At 50.8% G+C, this 26,496-nt stretch overlaps 1 protein-coding gene across 2 annotated transcripts in view; it reads right to left on the bottom strand.

Annotated features, from left to right (window-relative positions):
* Positions 1-26,496, bottom strand: part of PACC1 (proton activated chloride channel 1) — a 43,390-nt gene that overhangs the window by 5,963 nt on the left and 10,931 nt on the right. For both annotated transcript variants that reach the window (XM_045838756.1, XM_045838755.1), the window contains exons 3-5: positions 6,084-6,293; positions 4,623-4,774; positions 215-357 (exon numbers count right to left, since the gene is read on the bottom strand). In XM_045838756.1, coding sequence (XP_045694712.1) covers positions 215-357; positions 4,623-4,774; positions 6,084-6,293 — 505 coding nt within the window. The remainder of the gene's footprint in view (positions 1-214; positions 358-4,622; positions 4,775-6,083; positions 6,294-26,496) is intronic.

Raw genomic sequence — 26,496 nt, 5'->3', positions numbered from 1 at the left:
ACTGGCCTGTCGGCTGGCAGCACCAGGATGCTGCCCAGCGGCTCCCTCCTCTCCGGGGCCCTCAGACAGCCCTGGACGTCAGCAGCCCCCAGCCGCCCTCCCTGGCCTGCCAGCCCGCCGGCCCCCACCCCACACCCCGCCCCGCCCAGGGACACGCAGGGCTAGAGCATGACGGAGAGTGGGTAGGAGGCCGCCGGGGACTCCGGAAGGCCACCTGTGCAGGAACTCCTGGAAGGACGAGAAGAGCAGGTAGTCGATGGCGCTGAAGTCCTCGCTGCTCTCGTTCAGGCGGAACTGGAGGAAGACCAGCTCCCGCTTCTTCACTTCCCGGGGCCCCCGCACGATCAGGGCGGATTTCTGCAGAGACACCAAGGCCCGAGTCTCAGCCGTGGGAGGGCGGGCTGGCTGCTGCTCAGCCTCAGGCCTACAGACACTGCAGAGTCCGCCTGGGGAGCCACAGAGGCCCCGAGGTGACCACCGGCCATGCCCTCCTGCTCAGCGGACCCAGCTGCACCTGCACGGGGCGAGTGCAGCCCGTCCTGCGCCCCCCACGCTGCTCCTCGCTGGTGGCTGTGCTAGGGAAGCTCCCTGTTGAGAGAGGATATTAGGTTCCGTCTGTCGCATGTGCAAATGTCTGCCTGTCAGCCACTTTCCTGTGAACTCTGCTTCTACCGTCTTTTGTTTCATGAAGTTCTAAATTTGATATCATGAAACCTGTAAATCTTTGCTTTTATGGCTTCTGGGTTTTGCTTGCGAAGGAAAACCAAAACTGTTGTACATCAACATTCTCCTGTATTTCCTTATAACATCTTCTCAATCTTTGTACATTCAGACACAGCCCTGCATGTGGTGTGGAGGGGAGTCTAAGTCGCACCCCCGCGGCGGAGATGCAGGTTTGGCCGCCGTGGGCCGCCTGACCGAGACATCAGACCGAGAGGTCCCCTGCACGCCGTCTAATGCACTTTCAAAGCAGCTCAAGTTCCATGAAAAAATCAACTGGGACTTCTAACTGATGGTGTTAGATTGCTAGCTTTAATTTGGGAAAAATATCTCTACATCATCGACTTTATAAATGCTCCGCAGACACCTGAAGCATGAGGATTCTGTCAGGCGCACTTGCTCCGAACACACTGTGCTCGTCAGCTGTGGCCCCTACTTCTGTCCCCGACCCGTGAATTTCTGAGGTGTCACCCCTGCTCTAAGGGGATGGTATTTTCTGTTTCTAGCAGGTACTGCCTAAGGCATACAACCGGCGTGCCATTTTGCACATAATGACAGATTTATGGCCTTTATGGCCGTTAAACCTTCTCAGTGGACGGTGGTGGAGTGGAGCCTCTTACCCACACTAAACATCCCTCTTTTACCCCGCTGCACCCGAAATCCCTTTCTGATGGCAGCTGACGTGCTCGCCCACTTCTGGTCCCTGTCGCATTAGCCCAGTGACCACTCTGCCCGTCTATGTATTCTCAGCCCTTCCATGCCACATTCGGTGGCAGCAGAGAATGCTCACTGTCCCCAGCCTCCACTGCGCCCTCTTCTTCCTGCAGAGCCAGCGCCGCTTCCTCGTCCCCAGACGTTAGCGGAACACGGTGGCCCCGCCCGACCCTCACTGCTGGCCTCACACGTGGGCCTGTGAGGAAGTTCCCGGAACGTGCGGTGACTCATGCCTCCCAGTGGGCCTCGTGCCCTCTCCGTCCTCCCGTGAGCCAGCAAGTGCACACAGGCTGTGAGCCAGCGCCGACCTCAGGGGCCAGGACAGTGCCCCGGGGATGGCACGGCGACTGGTGCACACTGACTGTCCCCAGTGGAAGAAACAAACTTCTCAGCCTCTGTGTCTGCCCGGGGTGGTGTGCTTTGTGCAGTGGCTTAGCCTAGTCTGTAACCATCTCAGAGGTTGTTTTCTGGGACTGGGTGCCATGGCAACAAGCTAAAAAGGAGGCATCAGCGTAACACAAGGACCCTGCAAATACAGCAGGCAGGGAGGAAACAAAGGCGGGTCCTGCAGACTGAAAAGGTCGAGCCAGAGCAGAGCATCTGGTAGACACGAAGTGGATTAAACTGAGGGGCGGGGAAGGAGAGGGAGAACAGAAAGTGAACGAGCGTCTGAAGGCTGACCGAGTAGGGCCAGATGAGACGCCCGGCTGGCCACAGTCACGTGGACTCAGCGGGACACAAACAGCCAGAAACCTACATTTCTGAAGATGTCTCACTGCAAACAAACGGGCAGGAGAAGGAAAATGACCAGCCAGGCGCCCAGTCCATGCCCCTCCAGCTCCGCAGCAGAACTGGACACCCAGAGCTGTGTGGCCCGGGGTGGGGATGTCTTCAACGTCCACTCTGCAGAGGACCACTGCCAAGGCAGGACCACCGCCAAGGCAGGACCACCGCCAAGGCAGACCCACCCAGGGCACGGGGCCAGGGGCAAGAGGGGACTCCTGAGGTTGCACAGCCCCCCTTCCAGCAGCTGTGGTGCTGCTCTTTCCTCCCTCCTCGCCCCGCTCCGTCCCGGGGGTAGGGGTTGAGGGAGTCCTCCTGCGGGTCCCTGAGACCTGAGACCTCCGCCAGGGCTGTGGGCCGGAGGCGTGGGGGCCTGGTGCTTAGGGAGGGGATAACTCTTAGCCAAAAGCCCCGTCTAGAGTCAGAGAAGACTCAGCGTCCCCAGAGCTAGAGGCAGCATTGCAGGCAACGGAGTCTACACGGGAACAACTCTCCTGTTGTGTCGACCCCGCTGGTTTTTATACCTAGCGGCAGCAGGAACAACTGGCGTAGCCCAGGGACTCCCGGTAGGGGCACTACTCCGTGCACCACCCCACGCCGAGGGGGAGGACACGCGGAGCCCGGAACCCAGGCGCACAGCGCTCCTGCTGCACCCAGCTCTTCACTACAATTCCTCTTCATTTAAATTCGCTTCTGTTTCCCTCGAGTCCATTCTGCTTATTCCTCTTGGTTCTTTCATGTGTTTGGTTTCATGTCTAGTGACCCTCATTGTCCGGCCTAGTTTCTGGATGAAGGATTAGGTGGACGAGTTAGGTCTGGGGGGGTCTCTGGGGGGCGGGGCATTCTTTCTACGCGGCTCTCAAACAGGCTGGCCCAGCCTGGGGCTGACTGTAAGGGGCGATGGGCCGGCAACGCCAGCAGGTGGGCACTCCCTCCGCCCATTTCTATGGGAGGGGGCCCTCGCGGCAGGTCTCTATCCCCGTCCACCAAGGGGGTCCGGTCTCCAGTCCTGCTCCTCCTCTCCCTGCTGCCGCCCCAGCGCCCAAGCAGGGGACCTGCCCGCAGCTCACGCGGAGAGCAGCTCCAGCGCCTTTCACGCAGAACTGAACACCACCCCCAGCAGCTCTGCCAGCCCTGGGAGGGCACAGGGCGCGGAGGCCCAACCAACAGGGGACCCCTAATTTTCACCCTGCCGACCACCGCTGGCAGCCTGCCCCCCCTTGGCCTCGCTGACCCCTGGTGGAGCCGGGAGGAGAGCCCCCCACCCCACCCCTCCGCAGCAGTCCTCGCCGGCGCCCGCCTTCGGGTGCGGGTTTACTCTGGTTTGTTTGCCCCATCAACCCGACCCGTTTGCGATTTATATTTCACATCTGCTGCTCAAAACTCCTGATCAACCGGTGACGCCCTTTCTTAGCTCGCAGAGCTAAGGTGAGTATTTTATTTTACTCTGTTTTGCAGGAGTGAGAATCATTTCCGTGGAATTTTAGGAGGAGGTCTGGAATAAAGATGAACAAAATTCACCTCAAGACCTCCCAAAGCTCCCTACCACCCCAAAGATCACCCCAAAGAGCAAGCCCTGTGGCGCAGCCTGCCGCCCTCGCCTGGCCGCTGCTTCCGCGCACCGCGCCACCTCCCACCGCGCCCCAGGGACACGGGGCGTCCGGAACCAGCCCTTCCGGAAACGTCCGGGTCCCGGTGGCCCAGACACGCGCACTGCTGCTCCGCAGTCTCGGGGCAGAGTCTCTGCCTAGAAAACCTTCCCTTCCGCGCTCTGACCAAGAAAACGCGACGCAGCCCGCCTCGGTCCTTGCGGAAACAAGGATACAAGGACATGGGACACAAGTCAAGACATAAAAACACAAACCCCCTGTTCTGGCTTCACACCCCGACCAGGCCAGGCGCCGCTCGCTCCTGCGAGTCGCCCCGCCCCCGCGGAGCTGCGCAGCTGCACGTGCGCGTCAGTAGGGCCAGCGCGGTCCCTGCTCCCAGACCAGCGCTCCAGCTTTACATGGGGTCTGCACCCCGAAGCATGAATGGATGTCAGGCCCACGCTCCTGAACGATGGGTCAGCAGGCCCCACGTGGAACCTAGCAATCCACGTGTTCACACAGCACACTGGCAATTCCCTGAGCAGCGGCTGGGGGCCCCACTCCACCCTGACACAAAGCCCCACCCCGCAGACAGCCCACACTCCTCCCGTCAAGGTCAGGATCTTAATCGCACTGTAGACAGTCCCCAGGGCCACCCCGACAAGGCTGAGTGCAGGCAAACCCGCCAAGGCCACGACCCTTATAGGACTGAGGGCCAAGGATGTGGGCAGGGCCACCTGGCAGAAAGACCAGGGTGGACAGGGCCTTGGGTGCGGGGCCGACAGGGCACGCTGCCCAGACCCAGGGGTGCGTTACCAGGGTCTGGTTGGAGAAAGGGTCCGTGTAGTTGATCCTCTGGGTGGTGCACTTCACGTCCCCCGGCTGGCCCGGGCTCCTCAGAGGGGGGATGACCTCGTAATGGTGCTTGCAGCTGAGCAACTGGGCCTGACCAGGGTACAGGGCAATACCTGGGGGCAAAACGGAAAAGTGGGTGTCAAAAGGCACAGTCCCTGCCCACACCCCTAAAATCATGTCACACATTTTTTTCACACCCACCAGCAACCTAGGTTCAGGACTCCCTGGGTGACCGCAGAGGAGGGAGAAGAAAGGGGTTACAGAGGGTAGGGAGCCATACCCCTGCCCGCAGGAAGCCCCCCTCCCGTGAGGGAAGGGCACAGCCCCCCTCAGAAAGGCCCCTGCAATGCAGCCTCCCCTGCGCCTGCGCCAACACCCTGCTCTGGGCCCTCCAGGGCCTCGGACTGAGCCAGCCCCCAGGCCCCCTACCCATCTGCAGTCACTGGGAGGCCCCGGGCTGGGGGTTGCCCCCAGACCTGGTGTTCTCTCTCATCTCCTGCTCTGCCTGGACCTCCAGGTGAGCAGGTTGCCTCCCGCCAGTCCCTCCTTGGCCTCCACCGAGGCTCCCGCTCACGCCCTGCTGATGGAGGCTGCTCCGGGGGCAGAACCACTGACGGCAGCACGTGGTCCCAGACCCCAGCAGGGCTGAGACCAGGAAGCAGGAAACAGGGTGAGCCGCAGACAAAGACAGCAGAACAGACACGCAGAGAAGAGGGACAAACCCAGGACAGGCAAAGACAGGCCCGGGAGCCGTGGCCTGGATGCCTGTCGAGAAGCCCCAGGCAGAGGAGACCCGAGACTGGCTCTGCCCTGGGCGCAGGCCATCGGAGGGTCACTCGGGGGCATCCTGTTGGCAGAGCCCGAGCACACAGAGCTCAGCTCCCAGAGCCCTGGGCCAGCCCTTGCCCTGGAGCAGAGATGCCAGTTCACTCAGGGACTGGACCCCAGCTGTGTCAGACGAATTGTGCGGCCTGGAAGCCCCTCTCTGGGCAGGGCTCCACTCCTTGGGATGGCTTTTGCCCCCCCTCCCACCCTTAACTCGCACTTCTCGCACTGGCCCCTGGCCCCGGTCAGGCTGGACTCAGCCACCCCCGGTGCTGCCTCCGTTCCTGCTGGTCCTGCTCCCAGGAGAACCTTCTCAAACTCTGCCGCCTCTGTGCAGAGCACTCCTTGCCCACCTGTTTCTGCGGAGGCCACTCCAGGCTCTGTCCCCCCCTCTCCTTGGACAGGACACACTCTGCAGGGTGCCAACGGCAGCTCTCTGGGTGTGTCCCCCACACCAGACTGTGCTGAGACTTCCCCCACCCCGCCTGCCCGGTGCGCCCAGCCAGGGCCCAGGAGTGCAGTGGCGGCTCAGGGAGTGTCTGCAAACAGACGCCCCAGCCCTGCCCCAGCCCCGACGCCCGTCCTAGCAGGCTCTACCTGGGGCATCATAGAGGTCCACCTCCTTGTAAGACACAGACATGACCGGGTGCTTGAGCTTCTCGCGGAAGTCTGTGATGGTCTGGTAAACCAGGAAGACGGCCACGGCCATGAGCAGCAGGTAGATGAAGATGAGCAGGACGGAGAAGACGTTCTTCAGGCAGGCCTTGCTGACGCGGATGCTGCTGGAGGCCGACCCACCGTCAAGGGCTGAAAGACAATGACACACACACGTGACCCGGAGGGCAGAGGCAGGTGCAGCAGGGGAGGGGGACAACCCCCGGGCCCCTTACCTGCCTTACCAAGGAGGCACACCTGCTGCACACCCAGCCTCCCCACCTCAGCCTCCACCCACAAACCCTCACACACGGTCCTCACCAACATTCACTGTGCAACCACTCTGTGGGAAAAGGGACCCGGGGCTGAAGGAGGCTCCTCTCCAGATGGACAGAAAATTACATTCCAACAAGGGAGCTGGCCCCAACCCACCTCTCCGGCCCCACACCCCAGCGTGCCCTCAACCCTGAAGCCTGTGCACTTTTCCTCATTGCTGGTTTCGGTTCAGAAAGGCATTCCCTCAAGGAAGCCTTCCCTGAGCCCCCGACTTTATTTGGGCACCCCTTCCTCAGTGCTCCCCGGGCAGCCACATATCGTCCACTGTCACCACTCTGCAATGTCGCCGTCCGTCTACAGGGCTCTGATCCCCTAGGCTCTGAGCTCCATGAGGGTGGGGACAAGGGCTAGTGCTGTCCACACCGAACCCCTCGCCCTTCACTGCAGTGCCTGGAACAGACCAGGCGTTCCGCATGTACATGGTAAGTGACTGAACAGCTGATCAAACGTGTCCCGATGCTGTCCCTGCAACACCGCCCGGCCTCGCCTGCCTGCTCTCAAGCCATCCCGGCCTCCATCACTCTGTTTTACGCTGGACTGTGCTCCTGTTCCCTACAGTTCATAGGTTGGAGCCCTGACCCCAGTGTGACTGTACTTAGAGGCCGAGTATGGAAGGACGTGAGGGAGGTTAAACGAAGTCGCATGGGCAGGGCCCTCCTCCACAGCAGGGGTGTGCTTGTCAGCAGGGAAGAGACGGGGAAGCCCACGGTGACCAGGGCGCACGAGGACACATGAGGACACACGGGGAAGGCTGCCACCTGCGGGCCCAAGAGAGGAGCCTCAAGACAAAGCAAACTTGGTGACACCTTGTTCTTGGACTTCCAGCCTCCGAAACTGAGAAAACAAGAACTTCTGCTGTCTGAGCCCCCAGCCTGGGGCACTTCGAGGCAGCAGCCCAGGCTGCTCGCACGGCACTTGCTCCCGGGGCCTCCGGCTCCCCCGAGAAAAGCGCCGTGTCCTCCGCAGCAAGGGCACACGAGGCTGTGGACGGAGTGGAGCTTCGATGTAAGTCCATAAAGACATGCGACTGGCTTCCAGCTTCCACCAGAGGAGTGTCGTCACACCACCCTCCTACAGATGACAACTACAAAATCTGGACAGAACACTTAATGCTATTTGAAGGCACTGGAGATGACCAGAAGCACGCAGAAACAGGAAGACAATCTACTCTGGAAGAGGAGGACGGCGTCAGAAGAAAGGAAACAGAAGAGAGCAGGACCTGGTGAGATTTTCAAAGTGGCAGCTTTTTGCCTGCGGGCATTCACCGACCTCCACAAGGTGCCATTCACGGAAACAGTGCCCTGAGTTAAGGGCTGGCAGAGCAGCCAGAAAGTGATGGGGGAAGCCCTAAAAGGGAAGGACGCACATGGGATGGGGTAAACCCCCAAACCTGCAAATAAGGTATGTTCCGATCAGCTTTGGACTCCAGGGGCCCAGCAGAAAAGCAGCAGCCGGCAACCGAAAGCGCTGAGAGGAGGTTTCCGCTACTGCCGATGCAGAGGGCACGGAAGTCGGGACTGAGTCTCGCCGCGTTAACTGCCGGCTCAGACAAAAACTCCGCTTCAGAGAGTCATAACCGAATTCAGAGGCTCTTTAGTGCACCATTTATGACGTCTAGTGCTCATTCAAAATGGACTAGACAGGGGAAAGGCAAGGAAACGCGACCCCTACTAAAGGAAAAAAAGCAGTCTATAGAAACCAACAGCATCCTGGCCGGGTAGCTCAGTTGGTCAGAGCATCATCCCAATATGCCGAGGTTGCAGGTTCGATCCCGGTCAGGGCACGTACAAAAATCAGCCAATCGAGGCATAAATAAGTGGAACAACAAGTCCACATTTTCCTCTCCCCCCACCTTTCCACTCTTTCTGAAGTCAATAAATAAAAAATGTTTTTAAAAAGAAAACAATGCTAAGGTGACCCAGATATTGCAATTAGCAGACAGGATCTTTTTAGCCTTTAAAAGACCCAAAGGAAGATATATACATAAGAAATGAACAGAGGAGAAACTTAGAAATAGAAACTATGAAAACAAACTAAATAGGAATTTTAAAGATGAAAAAAATTTCATAAAATCAAAAATTCGCTGCAAAATCTTTTATTAAAAGATTAACAATCTTCCATTAAAAGATTGTACTTATTTATTTTTAAAAAGAGGAGAAGGGAGGGAGAAAGAGAGGGAGAGAAACATCAATGTGTGGTTGCCGCTCAGATAACCCCAACGGGAACCTGGACCAAATCCCAGGCTTGCGTCCTGACTGGGAATCGAACCAGCAACCTTTTGGTTCACAGGTCGGCACCTGATCCACAGACCCACACCAGCCAGGGCTCACTGCGTAATTTAAACAGCACAAGGTGGCAGAAGTAAAAGCCAGTACAATGGAAACTGAATGAACAGAAACGATCCATCTGGAAGAAAAGACTAAAGAAAAGATGAACAGAGTCCAGGTAGCTGGGCAACAACACCCAGCAGTGCAACAGCACGTGACCGGAGAGACACAACGGGTCAGAAACGTGCTTTTTAAAAATAATGGCCTAAACTTCCCAAAATCATAGAAAAAATATCAATTTTCCAATCCTAAAGACTCAATTCATTCCGAGCAGGATAAATAAGACAACCACTCCTAGGCAAATCATCGTCAAACTGACAATGGAAAGATAAGAGAAAAATCATGAAAGCAGCCAGGAAAATAAGACATATTATAAATGGGATATTGTATCTAATGACAGGTAACTTTTGATCAAAAATGATGGAGACTGAAGACAGTGAAATGTTTTTAAAGGGATGAAAGAAAAAAAAATCTGTGTACCACCGAGAATGGAAACTAACTAGCAAAACTAACTTTCAAAAATGAAGGTGAAATACAGATGTACTCAAAAACAAAAGCTGAGAGAATTCATCACCAACAGACCTGCACTGCAAGACCTTCTAAAGAAAATTCTCACAGGGAGATGACAACAGATGGTGACCCCCAAACATACACTTGAAACAAAGGTCACTGGAAATGTTAAATAGGCGGGCAAATACGTACTTTTTAAATTTAAGGTCGCCATGGGAAATATATACAATACCGTGAGGTTTGTGACTTGCAGGAATGCAGAACAGAGAAACAAAACCCATATGAGACAAAGAGAAAAATAAAAGACCCGAATCCAACCACCCTGAATAACTACATTAAATGTAAATGAACCAAACACTCCAATTAAAAGTCAGGGACTGTCGGCCTGGACTGAAAACAAAGCCCAACTACATGCTCTCTACAAAAAGTGGACTTGAGTGATGTCAGCATCACAGAAAAGTGAGACAACTATTGCTTCTCCCCTTAAATTTACAGCAAGTTGGACCACTGTAACTCCTGCTCAGCACACGCACCTGAAAAGTCCACGTCCCCAGGGGTCTGATGGCGGGAGCACTGGCCCGAGCAGGGAAGGCGGCACACGGGGGAGAACCTGGCCGAGCACCCCAGATGCAGGTTGGTGCATCTCCAGACAGGACAGGACGGGGGCAGCGAGGACTAACTAGAGCTGCAGGCAGTTTCCCTCCCAGAAAAGATATCTCCCTTCCCCTTCTCCGCAGGGGCAGAACGAGGTAGAGGGGGCTGGGAAGCTGCAAACAAAACAGTGGAGCTGACAGCCATTACCAGCAGGGGGCAGAGCTGTGAGATGCCAAACCTGCCTCCTCTCTCTCGGAGCCCTGACAGCGCCCAGTGGAGCCAAAAACAGAGAAAACAGGAGGTAGCTCCTGGAGCTCACAAAATCAGTTCTCCACCACCCACAACATTCTCCCACCACAGTGGCGTGTCCCATAACCAAGGTGAGCAGGTCACAGAACACCCACCCCCCACTGGGTACACGGCACTTTCCGCAACTGAGACACCACTTCACAGCGATCCCAGGTCACCTGCAGTGCAGGTAGAAGAAAACCAAAACCTGCGCTATACCGCCATCTACTGGAAAACGAGAGAAAGAACCCTACCTATAACCTGCTGAACTGCTGAGGGCAAAACAGTGTGCACACAAGAAAAGAGACCACTAGCTCAAATGCTCAGAGAATCAACACATCAAATACCATGGACACCTGGAGCCATCTGGAAGCACAGAAGCAAAATGAAAAGACTCCTGAAACTGAACTTAAAGTCATGGAAGACTGTGATTTAAATGACAGAACTGAAGATTGTAATTAGAAAAATCCCAGTAATATGTGAGAAAACTCAAAAACACAGTTCAATGAGTTTTTAAAAATTAATGAATAGCCCTGGCTGGTGTGGCTGAGTGGATTGAGTGCTGGCCTGAGAACCAAAGAGTCACTGGTTCAATTCCCAGTCAGGGCACATGCCTGGGTTGCGGGCCAGGCCCCCAGCAGGGGAGCATGAGAGGCAACCACACATTGATGATTCCCTCTCTTTCTCCCTCCCTTCCCCCTCTCTAAAAATAAATAAAATATTTTTTTAAAAATTAATGAACAAAAGAAGTATTTACCGAAGACAATAAATCTATAACAAAGAACCAGAAAGAAATTCTGGTGCTGAAGAACTCAAAACACGAGATCAGGAGGCATTAGAGAGCACTGGAAACAGATCAGTCCAGATGGAAGAGATAACTGGCAAACTCAAATATACAAACCTAGGAATGACCCACGACAAAGAAAGGGAAGAACTAAGAGTTAAAAAAACCCAACAACTCAGAATTATCTAACTACATTAGAAAGAGCCACTTAAGGATAACAAGGAACAGAGAGCCCACTCAAAGAGGTCATTGATGAGACTTTCCCAAGACTATGAAAGGAGCTAAATGTTAGAGGAAGCTAAAAACACAACCTAATTTTATATCAATGCAAAAAAGACCTTCTCTGAGATACATTTTGTGTGTGTGTGCAAACTATCAAAAATTAGTAAGAATTCTCAAGGCAGCCAACGTAAAATTTCTAAGTAGAAACACTATAAGACAGGAAATAATAGAAGGAAATACTCAAAATACTGAAGGAAAAGAGCCATCAGCCAAGGACAACATATCCAGCAAACCTGTCCTTTAGATCTGAAGGCGATACAAAGGCTCTGCTGGAGGGATGGAGGCTGAGACTTTGCCACCACCAGATCTGCATTACCAGAAACGTTTAAAGGGGCTCTTTTACCAAAAAGAAAACGTCAAAAGTACACAACACTTTGAGTAAGATAAATAACAGACAGACAGAAGCAAGAAAATGCAAATCTACTTCAGAATAAGTTACTAAGTACTTATAACAAAGGTTAAGGGAGGGATGGCATTAACAGTAACTATAACAGCAGAAGGTTGGTACAGGACGGACGACACGGAAAGGGACAACTCGGTATGGAATGGACAACGTAAAAGGGAGGGGCAGGAGGACTGAGTGGGGACAGGAGAATGAAGATGGGGGACAATAGAAAGGAAAGAACTGCTGTGCGTACGAGACATTTTACACAAACCTAAGGTAACCACAAAACAAAAATCAACTAAGACACAAAACATTTCAAAAAGGAGGGAAAAAACCATAGAACACAGAGGACAGCCCAACTGAAATGGCAGACGGAATCACGAGGAGAAGGAGCAGCGGGGCCCAGGGCAGTGGCGCCGTGAGTCCCCGTCACCGGTAACCTCCCCTCACTGGTAACCTCCCGGCTGTGAACAGAGCGGCGGGCGGGGCGGACTGCAGAACCAGACCTCACTGTCCTCTCCCTGCAGGAGACCCACCTCGGCACCAAAGACAAACAGAGCTTCCGCATGGAAGGGTCAGAGACGAGACTTCAAGTAAATGGCTTCCAAAGAAAAGAAGGTGCAGCTCCACTTACATCAGACAAAATAGGTTTCAAGACACTGAAGGTAACTCGAGGGAGAACTTCAGGTCCAGAGTGGAGGAGGTGAGTGCTGTGCTCCCCTCCTCCCACGACCGCATTGAAATTACGACTAAGTTGCAGAGCAAGCCTCACGGAGAACCCCCCCCCCCCCCGCCCCTGGACTAGCTGCACAGAAGCCCTTGAGCGCGGGGAACAGCAGCCACGTCGGGGAACAGCAGCCACGTCGAGGCTGGGAGGAGGGGCTGAGCGGTGGACAGCAGATCCTACACCCACAGGGTGGTGACCAAGAACTGGGAGGGTTATCTCGGCTGTGCAAGTGCCCCTGGGGAGGGAGGGGCCCAGCCCCACTCTGGGCCCCCCAGTTGGGAGCTCTGGTGCTGGGAAGAAGAGTTCCCATAACATCTGGCTGTGAAAACCGGCAGGGACTGAGTTAGTCCCAGGGTTTCCGGACACCGAGGCACTCCCCTGAAGGGGCCCACACAGACGCACTCAGCAACCTCAATCCATGCCCCCAGCGGCAGCGGCAGCTCTAACAGCACCAGGGACATCTGAGGAGGAAATGAACTGACTAGCTGCAGGGTGAGGGCTGGAGGGGCAGGGGTCAGGTCAGCTCTCTCCAAGGACAGAAGTTCTGGTAACCACCCTTGTTCCTTTGTTGAGCCCCCTGCCCCCCCCCCACCCTGCACAACCAACAGGGTGCCAAATCTGCGCTCCCTGTTTATCTAACACCCTTCGCCCCGCCCTGGTGATCCCTGAAACCCTACCCAAGTCTCTATATCCGGCCCAAGCCTTTTGAGCAGCTCTTCCACACCAGGTGCCTGCCCTGGTTTGCACTGCACTTTCCCCAAATCTCTCAGAGGTCCACAAACCCCAAGCAAGCAGTGGCTGGCCTCAGCATAACCTGCAGCTGCAGCTAGTGACTCCAGGCCCACGACAGGCAGGACTGGTCTCAAAGTGGAACTGCCATCAGGAAGCCCGAAGCTTGATGCAGGTGGCGGCTGGACTCAGCCCACACTGTGGTGCCCACAAGGTGGTCCCAAAGCTGACATCAGTGGCAACTGGCCTTGGTTCACAGTATCTCCCCTCCCACAAGCCCACTGAAAGTGGCAACCAAGCACAGGTCACTTTGTGGACACGAGCCCAGCGCAAGCGGTGGCTGACACTGCCTTACACCGAAGACCCTCCAAGAGGTCCCAGAGCCAGCAGACCAGTGGCCAGCTCCAGAACACACTGCAGGGCCGCTCCACCGCCCCACAATCGACACACCTGCTGCCAGGCCCAGCTGGCACCAGGGCCCCATGGAAGTCATCCTGCTCCACGGAGTCAGCCCTGCAAACAGCTCATCCACTGTGGCCAGGGACAGCCCTGACGGCCAGCACACCTGAGGGTCAACACCAACCAGACATGCCAACAGCAATCGAGGCTCAACTGAAACTGCAGAACACACACAACCCACACAAGGGACACCCCAGGACACCAGGCGCGGGTGACCAGGGAGACTGTGCCGTTGGGCCCCACACAGCACCTACTGTACACAGACCGCTACCGAGACCAAAAGACGCAGATCTACCGAACACACAGAAACTAACTCAGGGAGGCAGTCAAAATGAGAAGATTAACACATCCCAAGTGAAAGAACAGAACATCATCCCAGAAAAAAACCCTAGATGAATTGGACACAAGCAACCTACCAGATACAGAGTTCAAAACACTGCTTATAAGGATGCTCAATGAATTTAGGAGAAAAACAGATGAACGCAGTGAGAATTTCAACTACATGATAGAAAACAAAAAAAGAATCAGTCAGAAATGAGGAATCCGGCCTTGGCTAGTGTGGCTCAGTGGATTGAGAACCGGCCTGTGAACCAAATGGTTGCTGGTTCAACTCCCAGTCAGGGCACATCCTGGGTTGCAGGCCAGGTCCCCAGTAGGGGGCGCATGTGAGGCAACCACACACTGATGTTTCTCTCCCTCTTTCTCCCTCCTTTCCACTCTCTAAAAATAAAATCTTAAAAAATAAAAATAAAACAAAAAAGAATACAATGACTGAAATGAAGACTACATCAGAGGGAATCAATGGCAGATTAGCTGAAGCAAAGGATCAAATCAGGAATCTGGAAGACAAGGTAGTAGAAAACACCTGATCAGAACAGGAAAAAAAAAGAATTTTTAAAAATTAGAAGAGTTCAAAGACGCTCTGGGATAACATCGGGTATACCAACATTTTCATCATGGGGGCACCAGAAGGAGAAGACGGAAGGTTACTGAAAAACTATTTGAAGAAATGATGATGGACTCACAGACAGAGGGCAGGGTGAGAGCAGTCGGGGTGGCATTATGGGGCCGGGTGGGGAGGAGTGGAGGGACTGAGCAAGAAAGAAGAGGGAAAGGAAAAACTCGTGGACATGAACGACAGTGTAGTGGTTACCGGGGGGAGAGGTGGTGAGGGGAGGTGTAGGGGGTGCAGGAAGGACAAATGGTGACTTGGGGTGATGAACACACAATACGGTATACAGATGATGTGTTGTGGAATTGTGCACCTGAAACCGTATAATTTTGTTAACCAGTGCCACCCCAATAAATTCAGTAAAATGAAAGAAAAAAAAAACAATGATGGAAAACCTCTCTAACCTGAAGAAGAAAACAGATATACAAGTCCAGGAAGTGGAGAGAGTCCCAACCCAGGCGAACCCAAAGAGGCCCACGCCAAGACACACCATAATTAAAACGGCACAGGTTAAAGACAAAGAAAGAGTCTTAAAAGCAGTAAGAGAAAAGCAGTAAGTAATGTACAAGAGAGATTCTGTAAGACTGTCAGGTGATTTCCCAACAGAAAGTTTACAGGACAGAAGGGAATGGCATGAAATAAAGAGAAGATAAAGACTTACATCAAAGATGACTATAGCAAGGCTATCATTTAGAATTGAAAGAGATATTGTTTCCCAGACAAGAAAATGCCAAAGAAGTTCATTGCCACTAAACCAGTATTACAAGAATTACAAAAATGTAAATACTTCATTAAAAAGAAAAGATCAAAAGTATGAGTAAGATACATAAGAAAAAACTTTCACTGTCAAAAAACACTAAAAGTAGTGGATCAATCAACCATAAAACTAGTATACAAGTTAAAAGACAAAATAGGAAGATCATGAGTAATTACAACAATAAAATAAGGGATAAACAGAAACACACAAAGTACAAAATAATGACAAAACACAACTGTGGAAGGGGTGAGTAAAAATTGTGGTGACTTTATAATGTGTTCAAACTTGAGTGACCATCAACTGCAAACAGACTGCTAGAAACAAAACCGCCTGGTATATAAGAAGCTCATGGTAACCACAAACCGAAAATCTACCAAAGATACAGAAGAAATAAAGAGAAAGGAACACAAATCTGTAGAAAGTTGTCAACACGGAAGAGAAAGGAACAGAGAACTACAAAAACAATCAGACAACAATGAATAAAATGGCAATAACTACACACCTACCAGTAATTACTTTAAGCCTAAGTGTACTAAATGTTCCTGTCAAAAGACAGGGGGTGGCTAAACAGATAAGAAAACAAGACCTGTAAACATGCTGCCTACGAGAGACCCACTTCAGATCAAAACACCCAGAGACAGAAAGTAAAGGGATGTATCAATAAAAAGGTATTTCATGTAAAGGGAATGAAAATAAAAGCTGGGCCCTGGCTGGTATGGCTCAGTGGACTGAGCGCTGGCCTGTGGACTGAAAGGCCACTGGTTCAGTTTCCAGTCAGGGCGTGTGCCTGGGTGGTGGGCCAGGTCCCAGTTTGGTGGCGGGGTGGGGTAGGGGGCATGTGAGAGGCAACCAATTGATGTATCTCTCACACATCGAAGTTTCTCTCCCTCTATTGCTCTCTTGCTTCCTGTCTCTGTGAAAAATAATAAAAACTGAAAAAAAAAAAAAGGAAAGAAAAGCTGGGGTAGCAATACTTAGATAAAATAGACTTTAACCCAGGGCTGTAACAAAAGGTAAAGAAAGACATTCATCACAATAAAGGGATCAATCCCACAAAAGTATATAACCCTATAACTCTCACACACCTAACCTAAGGCACCTAAATAAACAAAGAAACACTGAGGAACAAATATATAGAGATAAACCGTGATACACTCAAAGCAGGGCCCTCTAACGCCCTACTGGCACCAATGAATAGACTGCCCAGGCAGAAAATCAACAAGGACACAGCAGTCATACACAACACATTACAGCAGAGTTTAGTTTGTTTTTAGAGCATTTTACCCAAAAGCAGCAGTACATGCATTCTTTTCAAGTACACATGTTCAAACTTTAAGGACCATTTTTCTGGATAGACTATACACTAGGCCACAAAACAAGTCTCAATAAATTTAATAAGACTGAAATCATATCAAGCACCTTATCAACTCACAATAGCATGAAACTGTAAATCAATTATAAAAAGAAAACTGAAAACCACAAACCCTCAGAGGATAAATAACACGCTACTAAACAATAAATGGGTTAACAATGAGATCATGGAAGAAATGAAGAGATACCTTGAGACAAATGAAAATGAAAACACAATGACCCAAAAATCTATGGCCACAGCCAAAGCCGTTTTAAGAGGGAAATTCACATCAATACAGGCCTACCTCAAATAACAAGAAAAAACTCAACTGAACAATCTAATCTGGACCTAAAGGAACTAGAAAATGATGAACAAAGTCCAAAGTGAGCAGAAGGAAGAAAATAATAAAGATTAGAGTGAAAATAAACTGAAGTCTTAAAAAACAATAGAAAAGATCAATGAAACCAAGAGCTGGTTCTTTGCAAAGATAAGGGCCCAAACAGGATAAGGAAATATTACAAATAATTATATGCCAACAAACTGGACAACTAGAAGAAATGGATACATTTCTAAAGACATATAGCCTTTAGAGGCTGAATCAGGGAGACACAAACAATTTGAACAAACAACTACTAAAAAAATCAAATCGGGAATTTGTTGGAATCCAAAAAATCCAACAAACAAAAGTCCAGGACCAAATGGCTTCACGGGTGAATTTTATCAAACATTCAAAACAGAATTAATACCTATCCTTTTCAAACTATTTTCAAAAACTGAAACGGAGAAAAGCCTCCCAAACTCCTTTTACAAGGCCAGCATTACCCTGATAACAACACCGAAAACACTACAAAAAAAGAGAAATTATAGGCCAACACCCCTGATAAACAGACATAAGAGTCTTCAACAATGTATTAGCAAACTGAATTCAGCAATAAAAACAATCATACACCACAATCACTTGGGATTTATTCCTGTTAGATGAGGTTGGTTCAATATCCACAAATCAATTAACATAATACACCCCAGGAACAAAAAAAAAAAAGATTAGTCATATCATCATATCACTAAGTATAGAAAAAACATTTCACAAAATTCAATATTCATTCATGATAAAAACTCTCAGCAAAGGCCTAGAGGAAACATACTTCAACATAATAAAGGTCATATATGAGTCCTGGCTGGTGTGGCTCAGTGGACTGGGTGCCAGCCTGTGAACCAAGAGGTGGCTGGTTCAATGCCCAGTCGGGGCATGTGCCTGGGCTGCCCGCCAGTCCCCTGTTGGGGGCGTGCAAGAGGCAGCCATTCGGTGTGTGCCTCTCGCACGTCGATGTTTCTCTCCCTCTCTTCCTCCATCCTTTCCCCTCTCTAAAAACAAGTAAAATCTAAAAAAATTAGATCTAAACAAAAACAAACCCAAAATGGATTAAAGATTTAAATGTAAATCCAAGACCATAAAACTCCTATAAGAAAACATAGGCAATGAACTCTTTGACATTGCTGTTAGTAATATTTTTTGGATGCCTCCTCGGGCAAGGGAAACAAAAGAAAAATAAACAAATGGAACTACTTAAAGCCAAAAGCTTTTGCACAGCAAAGAAAACCATCAACAAAATGAAGAGACAACCTACTAATGAGAAGATATTCACCAATGAAATGTCTAACGGGTTAATACCCAAAACACCTAAGGACCTCTTACAACTTATCACCAAAAGGAAAACAATCCACTTAGAAAACGGGCAGAGGACCTGAAGAGACATTTCTCCAAAAATGTCATACCGACAGCCAACACACACGTAAAAGGATACTCAACATCACTAATCAGCAAAGAAATACCAGTTAAAGGCACAGTGGGATATCACCTTACACACGTCAGCAGGGCCATCATCCATGAACCAACAAACAAGTGTTGGTGAAAATGTGGAGGAAAGGACACCCTCATGCACTGCTGGTGAGACTGCAACTGGTGCAGCCAGTATGAGTTCCTCAACCAATTGTATAAAAGTAGAACTGCATTATGACCTGCTATTCCATTTCTGGGTGTTTATCTGAAGAAATCAAACACACGAGCTTGGAGAAACAGATGCATCCCTATGTTCTCTGCAGAATTACTTACAATAGCTGAGGTACAGAAGCCACCTGAGAGTGCATGACGGACAGTAGGATAAAGCACTGGAACACACATACAATGGGCTATCATTCGGCCATAAAAAATAAAGAAATTGTAAAATCGTATCATGTGTGACAACATGGATAGACCTAGAGGGTATTATGCTAGGTGAAATAAGCCAGACAGAAAAACACAAATATCATATGATTTCATTTGTAAGTGGAATCTAAAAAACAAAATAAATGAACCAACAAAATAGAAACAGACTCATAAAGAACAAATCGATGGTTGCCAGAGGTGAGGGTGTTGGTAGACGGGGTGAAAAAAGGTGAAGGGATTAAGAATTATAAGTTGACAGTTACAAATTAATCATGGGGATGTAAAGTACAGCATAGGGAATACGGTCAATAATGTTGTAGTAACTGTGTATGATGTTAGGTGGGTACCACCCTTACCAGGGTGATCACTTGGTAAGTTATGTAAATGTCTAATCACTATGCTGTACCTGAAACTGTAACTGAAAACTTTAAAAAAAAGAAAGAAACCAATGATTGGGGAAAAAACACTTATTTGTAAAGATGCATGTACCTCTGTGTTCACTGCAGCATTATTTACAATAGCCAAGACATGGAATCAGACTTAGTGCTCTTCCACAGATAATTAAGGAATTTATGACACATATACACAATGGAATACTACTCAGCCATAAAAAAGATAAAATGGCCATTTGCAACAACATGGATTGATCTTGAGAATATTATGGTAATGAAGTAAGTCAGAAGAAAAAGGACACAAACTGTATGATTTCACTCATGTGTGGGATATGAAACAAGAAGGAAACATACAAACAAAGCAGCAAACTCACAGACACCAACAAGAGAACGGTGGGTACCGGTGGGGAAGGGCACTGGAGGGAGGACAAACAGGGCAAAGAAGGTGCAATGCAAGGTGACAGAAGGAGACCAGCCTCCAAGAAGTGAACACACAACAGAAAACACAGATGTCACATTACGAAGTTGTATAGCTGAAACTTATAGAATAATATTAACCAATGCTACTCCCAATAAATCTAATTTTAAACACAAAGATACTAGAGTATTTGTCACAATTACTTTGTTATTTTATTTAGAAGCACAAAACAGGATCGGCGCAGCACTATCCAAGTGCCTTGCATTGGCAGAGACAAGGAAACCGCTCCTTCTCGACTTCCACAGACATGCATGCATCGTGCACCGATGCTGTGTGCGAGACTCTGTGCAGGGCATCTTGGGGAGATGCCAAGACACAGGGATTGGTGGTCTGCGCTATAACTGTAGGGTGTCCAACCTTACAGTGTCTCCGGGGCCACACTGGAAGAAGAAGAGTTGTCTTGGGCCCCACGTCAACTACATTGTGACACATATTCACAAAAAAAAATCTCATAATGTTTTAAGTAAATTTACAATTTTGTGTTGGGCTGCCTTCACAGCCATCCTCAGCTGCATGCGGCCCTTGGGCTGGACAGCCCTGTCAGAATTCAGGAGGATATGGGGATGTAAAACGTGAGATGTCCTTTGCTCAGAAGAAAGAATGGGGGGTGTGGGGAGAGAGGCAGAGTTCGGCCAAGGCTTCGTGGAGGAGGTCACAGAGCATTGTGCCTAAAGCAGCAGGAGGATGTTGAGGAAGAAATAATTTGGTGTTCATTATTCGTTAGTGCTCTGGGCTGAGAGGCCAGCTATCCAGCCCAGTGGTTACAGTCATGAGACTGAGAGGCAGAGAGACTTGGGTTCCCGCTCTGCTACTGTTCTGTGACCAAGGACACATTACTTAATACCCCCGAGCCTCACTTTACTCACGGGAAGAGGAAATAATCATCCCAGTTTTACAGGATGCCCAGGAGAAGCGCACGAGAGCAGGCTGCAGAACGCATCACAGTTGGGAGTGCCTGCTCCGTGCATTACTGTTACCGAAGAAACAGGGAGTACCCCGCACACCCCAAAAACGGAGCCTCAGTGATGAAGACAGCACAAATGAAGACTATCTCTTACCAAAAATGAATGAGAAAAAATACATATAGAAAGTACAATGGAGGCGGGGCAGAATGTAGCGTCTTTCACATAGTAGGCACATAATGTTTCCATGTTTGTTAAGTGAGCAAATAACCCCAATAATAGACGAACTCAGTCTTGCATGCTAACTAGCTACTCTTGATTCGTTCAAGAACACCAGTGCATTTCACGCAGGAAAAACTATCAACAAACTGGTGTGCCTCGCTATTTCCGGCAAAGCACCTCAGAAAGATTTTACTTTATGACAGAGTGCGGAGTCCCCGAAGTGCCGTAGGAACCGCAGGCAATGCTGACTCCCTGCAGCTACAGGGAGACGTGAGGGAGCAGGAAGCCCCAGGAAAACCCCTTGGGCAGCTGTGAGCTCAGCCACCAAGGCACACAGCAGCTCCAGTTCTCCGAAAGGATTTAAAGCCATTCTCTGTTTCAACTTCTTGTCTCGGATTCTACTTCGGCCGCTTCTGACCGTCAGCAGGGGCTGGGTCAGTGCTGGCTCCCTCGTGGCTTCGTTCTCTGCCTTCTCTCCCTGTTTCTCCCGTGGCCCAGCCCTGCTTTACTGAGTCCCTCTCCGTGAGTCTGGCATTCACATCCCTCCCAGAGTACCCGGTACGAGGTGGCCTGTTAGACACGTTACAAGACAATGCCCTCCTGGTGCCCAGCCCACAGAAGGCTTCGCTCAGCTCAGGTGCTGATTGGTCACATGCGGCTGGGTGGCAGGGCCACAGGACCCAAGGACTGGTGGTTCGAGCTCAGGGACCTGCTCCAGCTGTTTTGTTTGGAAGGCACTCCCGGATCCCATGGTCCATGTGGGACCAACGATTCACTTCGAAACGTGACACAGTCATTGTTCTGAGCTGCTCACAATGGCAGTGGCAATAGGTACCAGGCTGCTACATCCTAGTGAGGTTTGAAAGGCCACGCAACAAAACTGAAGGAACTACAAGGCCAGCCGGTCCAGCCCCGCCCCTCGCGCAGTGGTGCAGGTCCCTAGCCCGGCACTGACACCGCAGTCAGAACGACAGTCCTGGAGTCCCGACTCCTCGCCGGTGCTCTCCCTACACGACGGCGTGAGCGCTGGTGTTCACTCAGACCCCAGCTGCTCAGGACAGCAGCAGCAGATCTGATTGAAAGACTGCAACTTCACAGCGAGTAGAACTCTGGGACATTTCTAAGGCCTTCCGTGCAGGCTGGACCACGTGAGGAAGACAAAACAGTGATGGGCATTTCTGAGCGAGGCCTGCTCTACGTAAGCCAGATAAACGTGATTCGGAAACGCTCTACCTCCACGGTGCCTCTGGTTAGGGGAAGATATGGATCTCTGTCTACATGCTCTTGAAAATTCTAAGAATCTACGGCATGGAAAGGTCATATGACAACTGCATCACCGGGTTTGTGTGTTTGGCACAGGCACTCGCACAGACTACTCTCGTGGGAACACTGGCCCGGAGTCTCCTCCTCTGCTTCACGCACAGAGGCCGACTTTGGCTTCCTCACAGGCCTTTTCCCGATTCACAAACTGGCTTGCAATGTCAACAGAAACCGCACAACTCTTCATCATCCACACGCGCTCTACGTGTCACTCCAGTTCCACTTTTAACAAGGGCCGGGTATCTGACAGAATGTTCCATGCACTCTGCAGTCAGAAAAGCAAACATTAGCTTTCTTGCGGCAAGGTGGATGAACGTGTTTTATTTTTTTAAAGATTTTATTTATTTACTTTTAGGGAGAGGGGAAGGGAGGGAGAAAGTGAGGGAGAGAAACATCAATGTGCAAGAAATACACTGATCAGTTGCCTCTCACGTGCCCCCAAATGGGGACCTGGCCCGCAGCCCGGGCCCTGACTAGGAATCGAACAGCAACCTTTCCAGGCCACACTCAGTCCACTGAGCCACAACAGCCCGAGGTGGACGCACATATTTTAAAAGTATATACCCTTCCCAACAGCGAGATGGTGGCATGCTGGGTGGAAGTTACACTGGCCTCCTCCCAGGACCATATCAGAGTTGTGGCTGAAGCACTGAAAAATCAGCCTGAGTAACTATCTGAAGACTAGCTGAACAGAAGCCTGTAACTAAGGCCATACAGAGGAGCCCGAATCCAGATTGGCAGGAAGGGAAGAGAGGCTAAGGGGGCTGGCCCCACACCTACGTGCTACCTCTGAGAATCCAGGGGACATCTCGGCTGAGGAGGCCCTGCGGAGAAGCCAGGGTCCCAAGCTGGAGCACTAGGGCTGGAAAAAGGGGCCCACACGATCTGGCAGTGAGAATCAGCCGGGGTTCTGCCTGCCCTGGTCGGAGGGGCACTGCTCTCTCGAAAGGTCAGTGCACAGAGTCCCTGTCGTGGCACTCACCGGGGTCCTTGCAGAGGGACAGCAGGTTGGAGTGGACCGGAGTCACACCGATGGAGATGGAGTGGTGTGGCTGTGGACAGTGAGTGGAGGCTGAGGGACAGCAGCAAGTGCCCCTGGGCTGGGTCCCTCTCCCACAGCACCCAGGACGCCACCCTGCCCGAGTGGAGCATTCCCCCCACAGGACATCAGCCGGGGAGGGGCCCCGCCACACCAGGAGAGGTCTGCTGCAAACTCCAGCGGGGCTCGCGGCGCAGACCTCACTGGGGAGCTCTTGAGGAAGGTAAGGCAGCTCGAGGAGTGCCAGAACCCCAAGGAGACTGAGTTATGTGGCTGTGGGGAAGGCCACTTTTACCGGTGTGCCTGAGTGGCACCACCATGCCAGCATTGGTCCCGCCCCACCACTTCCCCGTGGTATCAGCCTAGGGAGTGACACTGACCCCTTCCTGCTGACCCCTGGAGGCCCTGCCCTGCCAGGATGGCTCTTGGTGGTGAGTTCTGTCTCTACCTGCAGTCTGGAGCCGCCCTGCAGACTCTATTGAGGAGCCCTCTAGGAAGTCTGGGCAAGCTGGAGGAGCGCCAGGGTTACGCAGGGAGAGGCTGAGTTGTGCAGCTGTTGGGCAAGGCCACCTTTCCCTCACATGCCTGCCTGACTGGCATCACTGTCCCGTGTGGGGCCTTCTCTCCTCACGGCCAAATCTTCATCTGTTTTAGCCTGGTGAGCTCTGCAGGCCTCACCCCACCTCACTCAAAGGTCTGTGGATTGTAGGGGGGGTGGGCAGCTGGCTGTGGTGTACTGTGAGACTTTTGCAGAGTGGCCTCAGACCCAGCGCTGGCACTGAGTTAGAATCTCTACCAACCTGGCCAACACCACTTTGCCCTACCTGATGACTCGCTGAGAACACATCTCACGCGACTTGTACACCAGCAGGGGACCTTCCAGTCACCGCGCCCAACAGGTGGCCAGCAGACAAAAGTGGGTCTCAGCGTGATCTGGGCCCTTGCTGGTCTGCCGGACTCATTGCCAGGGGAAGCCGGCACCGGCACACAGCTTGGACACTCCCACGTGCACCCAGGTCCAGCAGAAGCGGCCACAAACTGAGGGTTGCTTGGCAGATTCAGACAGGCAGCCCAGGGCCAGTTACAGGCCGCACCTGACACTGATCTGCACCAGAGCCCCTCCCCCAAGAGGCCCCAGAACCGACACACCTGCTGTGGCAGGCCTTGGACCACAGCAGGGCACAACCCACGCAGCTCCACGGGCGGCACAGCTCAAGGGAGATCTCGGCACCAAACCCTGCCGGTGCAATCCCGCTTTAATGGACTCACCCCCTGCACAGCCGTACCTACACTGTGAGCATAAGGCAACCTCACAGTCAGCCAGCAGCCTCAGGGCCGGCCCCACACACAGATGGCCCAACAGCAATCAAAACCCAACTACAACAGGAGGGCTCACGTAACCCACACAGGGGACATTCCTGAAGCACCTAAAGCAGGCGATCAGGGAGACTGTGTCAGGAGCCCCACAGGACACCTGCTACGTAAGGCCACACTACCGAGACGGGGAGGCATGGCCAACCTCCACAAACACACAGGGCAGCTGACTGGACAAGAAAACAAGGCCCGTTCACACACTGAAAAAGATACAGACTGAGAGTAAAGGGATGGAAAGAATGTTTCATGCAAATGAAACAACAACAACAAAAGCTAAGGCAGCAACACTCACATTGGACAAAACAGACTTCAAAACCAAGGCTATGTGATGAGACGAAGGGCACCACTTAATGACGAAGGGGCCAACCCCATGAGGGGTGTAAACCTCGTCAACATCCGTGCGACCACCGTGGGGGCACCAGCACACAGGAGCCGAGTGCTGGCGGACGTGAAGGGAGCGGCAGTAACGCGGTCACAGCGGATGTGAACTCCCTGCTGACACCACCGGATGGACCTCCCAGACAAAAAAACCAACAGGGAGATGGGGGGCGGGGGGCTTGAATGACACATTAGATCAGAGGGCTTAATTGATACTTTCCAAGCATTTCACTCCAAAACAGAATATATGAGGGGACCCTCCAAAACGGAATTTATAAAAAAACTGTGTATTTATTCTTACATGTTTAAATTTCAGTCACCTTCAATACTCTCCATTTGATGCGCTGCACTTATTGAGACTTTTTTCCACTGCTCAAAACAGGTTTTGAATTCGTAGATTTTGATGCCTTTTGGTGCTTAATGCCATTTTTTGTTTCACTTCTTCCACATTGGAAAAACATTTCCCTCTCAGGACTTTTTTCATCTAAGGAAACCAAAAAAAGGTGCTCGGGGCAAGATTGGGTGCATAGGGAGGGTAGGGCACGGGGGTCATGCTGTTTTTGGTCAAAAACTGCAGGTGAGCTTGTAAATCACCCATCATGAAATGGGCAAATGCACTGAAAAAGTCTTCCAAAAAATTCACTAAATCCAAATGCAGCCTCTCACAACACCACCAGCTCGTACACGGATACAGGTGGGTTCCTAGAACACTCACCTAGTTGGGGAATCCTGCACTACAAGGGGCCCAACCTCCCAAAGGTAATTCTGGTTTTTTGGGGGGGGGGGTCCTCCCTCGTACATTCTTTTCTAGTGCACATGGAACATTCCAGAATAGATTACATGTCAGGACACAAAACAAATCAAAATAAATTTAAGAAGAAATTAATTACAAGACTGAAAAATATACAAAGACACGGAGGCTAAATAACATGTCACTGGACAATGAATGGGTTAACAACAAGATCAAGGAAGAGATCCAGAGCCTTGAGACAAATGAAAATCAAAACACAACAGCCCTAAATCCATGGGGCACAGCGAGAACGGTCCAAAGAGGATATTCATAGCGATACAGGCCTACTGCAAGGAACAAGGAAAAAAATCTCAAACAAACAATCTAAACTTTGACCTAAAGGAACTAGAAAAAGAACAAAGCCCAAAGTGAATAGAAGGAAATAATAAGGATCAGAGGGGAAATAAAATAGAATCTAAAAAAAATAGAAAAAAAGTCTATGAAACTAAGAGCTGGTTCTTTCAAAAGAAAACCAGAATTATTAAGGTTTAACAAGACTCACCAAGAAAAAGAGAGGACCCAAATAAAATCAAAATGAAAGAGAAGTAACAACTGACAACACAGAAACACAAAAGATTATTAAAAAATACTACAGAACAATAATATGACAAGAAATTAAACAATCTGGAAGAAATGGATAAATTCCTACAAACATACAATATTCCAAAACTGAATCAGGACAGAACTGAAAATGTGAACAGACTAATTACAGCCAATGATAGCAAAGGAATCAAAAACTCCCAATAAACAAAAGTCCTGGACTGGATGGCTTCA

Source organism: Phyllostomus hastatus, unplaced genomic scaffold (genome assembly GCF_019186645.2).
Source record: "Phyllostomus hastatus isolate PE091 unplaced genomic scaffold, TTU_PhHast_1.1 phas_contig_283, whole genome shotgun sequence".
Taxonomy (NCBI): domain Eukaryota; kingdom Metazoa; phylum Chordata; class Mammalia; order Chiroptera; family Phyllostomidae; genus Phyllostomus; species Phyllostomus hastatus.
This window is presented reverse-complemented; position numbering and strand designations above follow the sequence as displayed.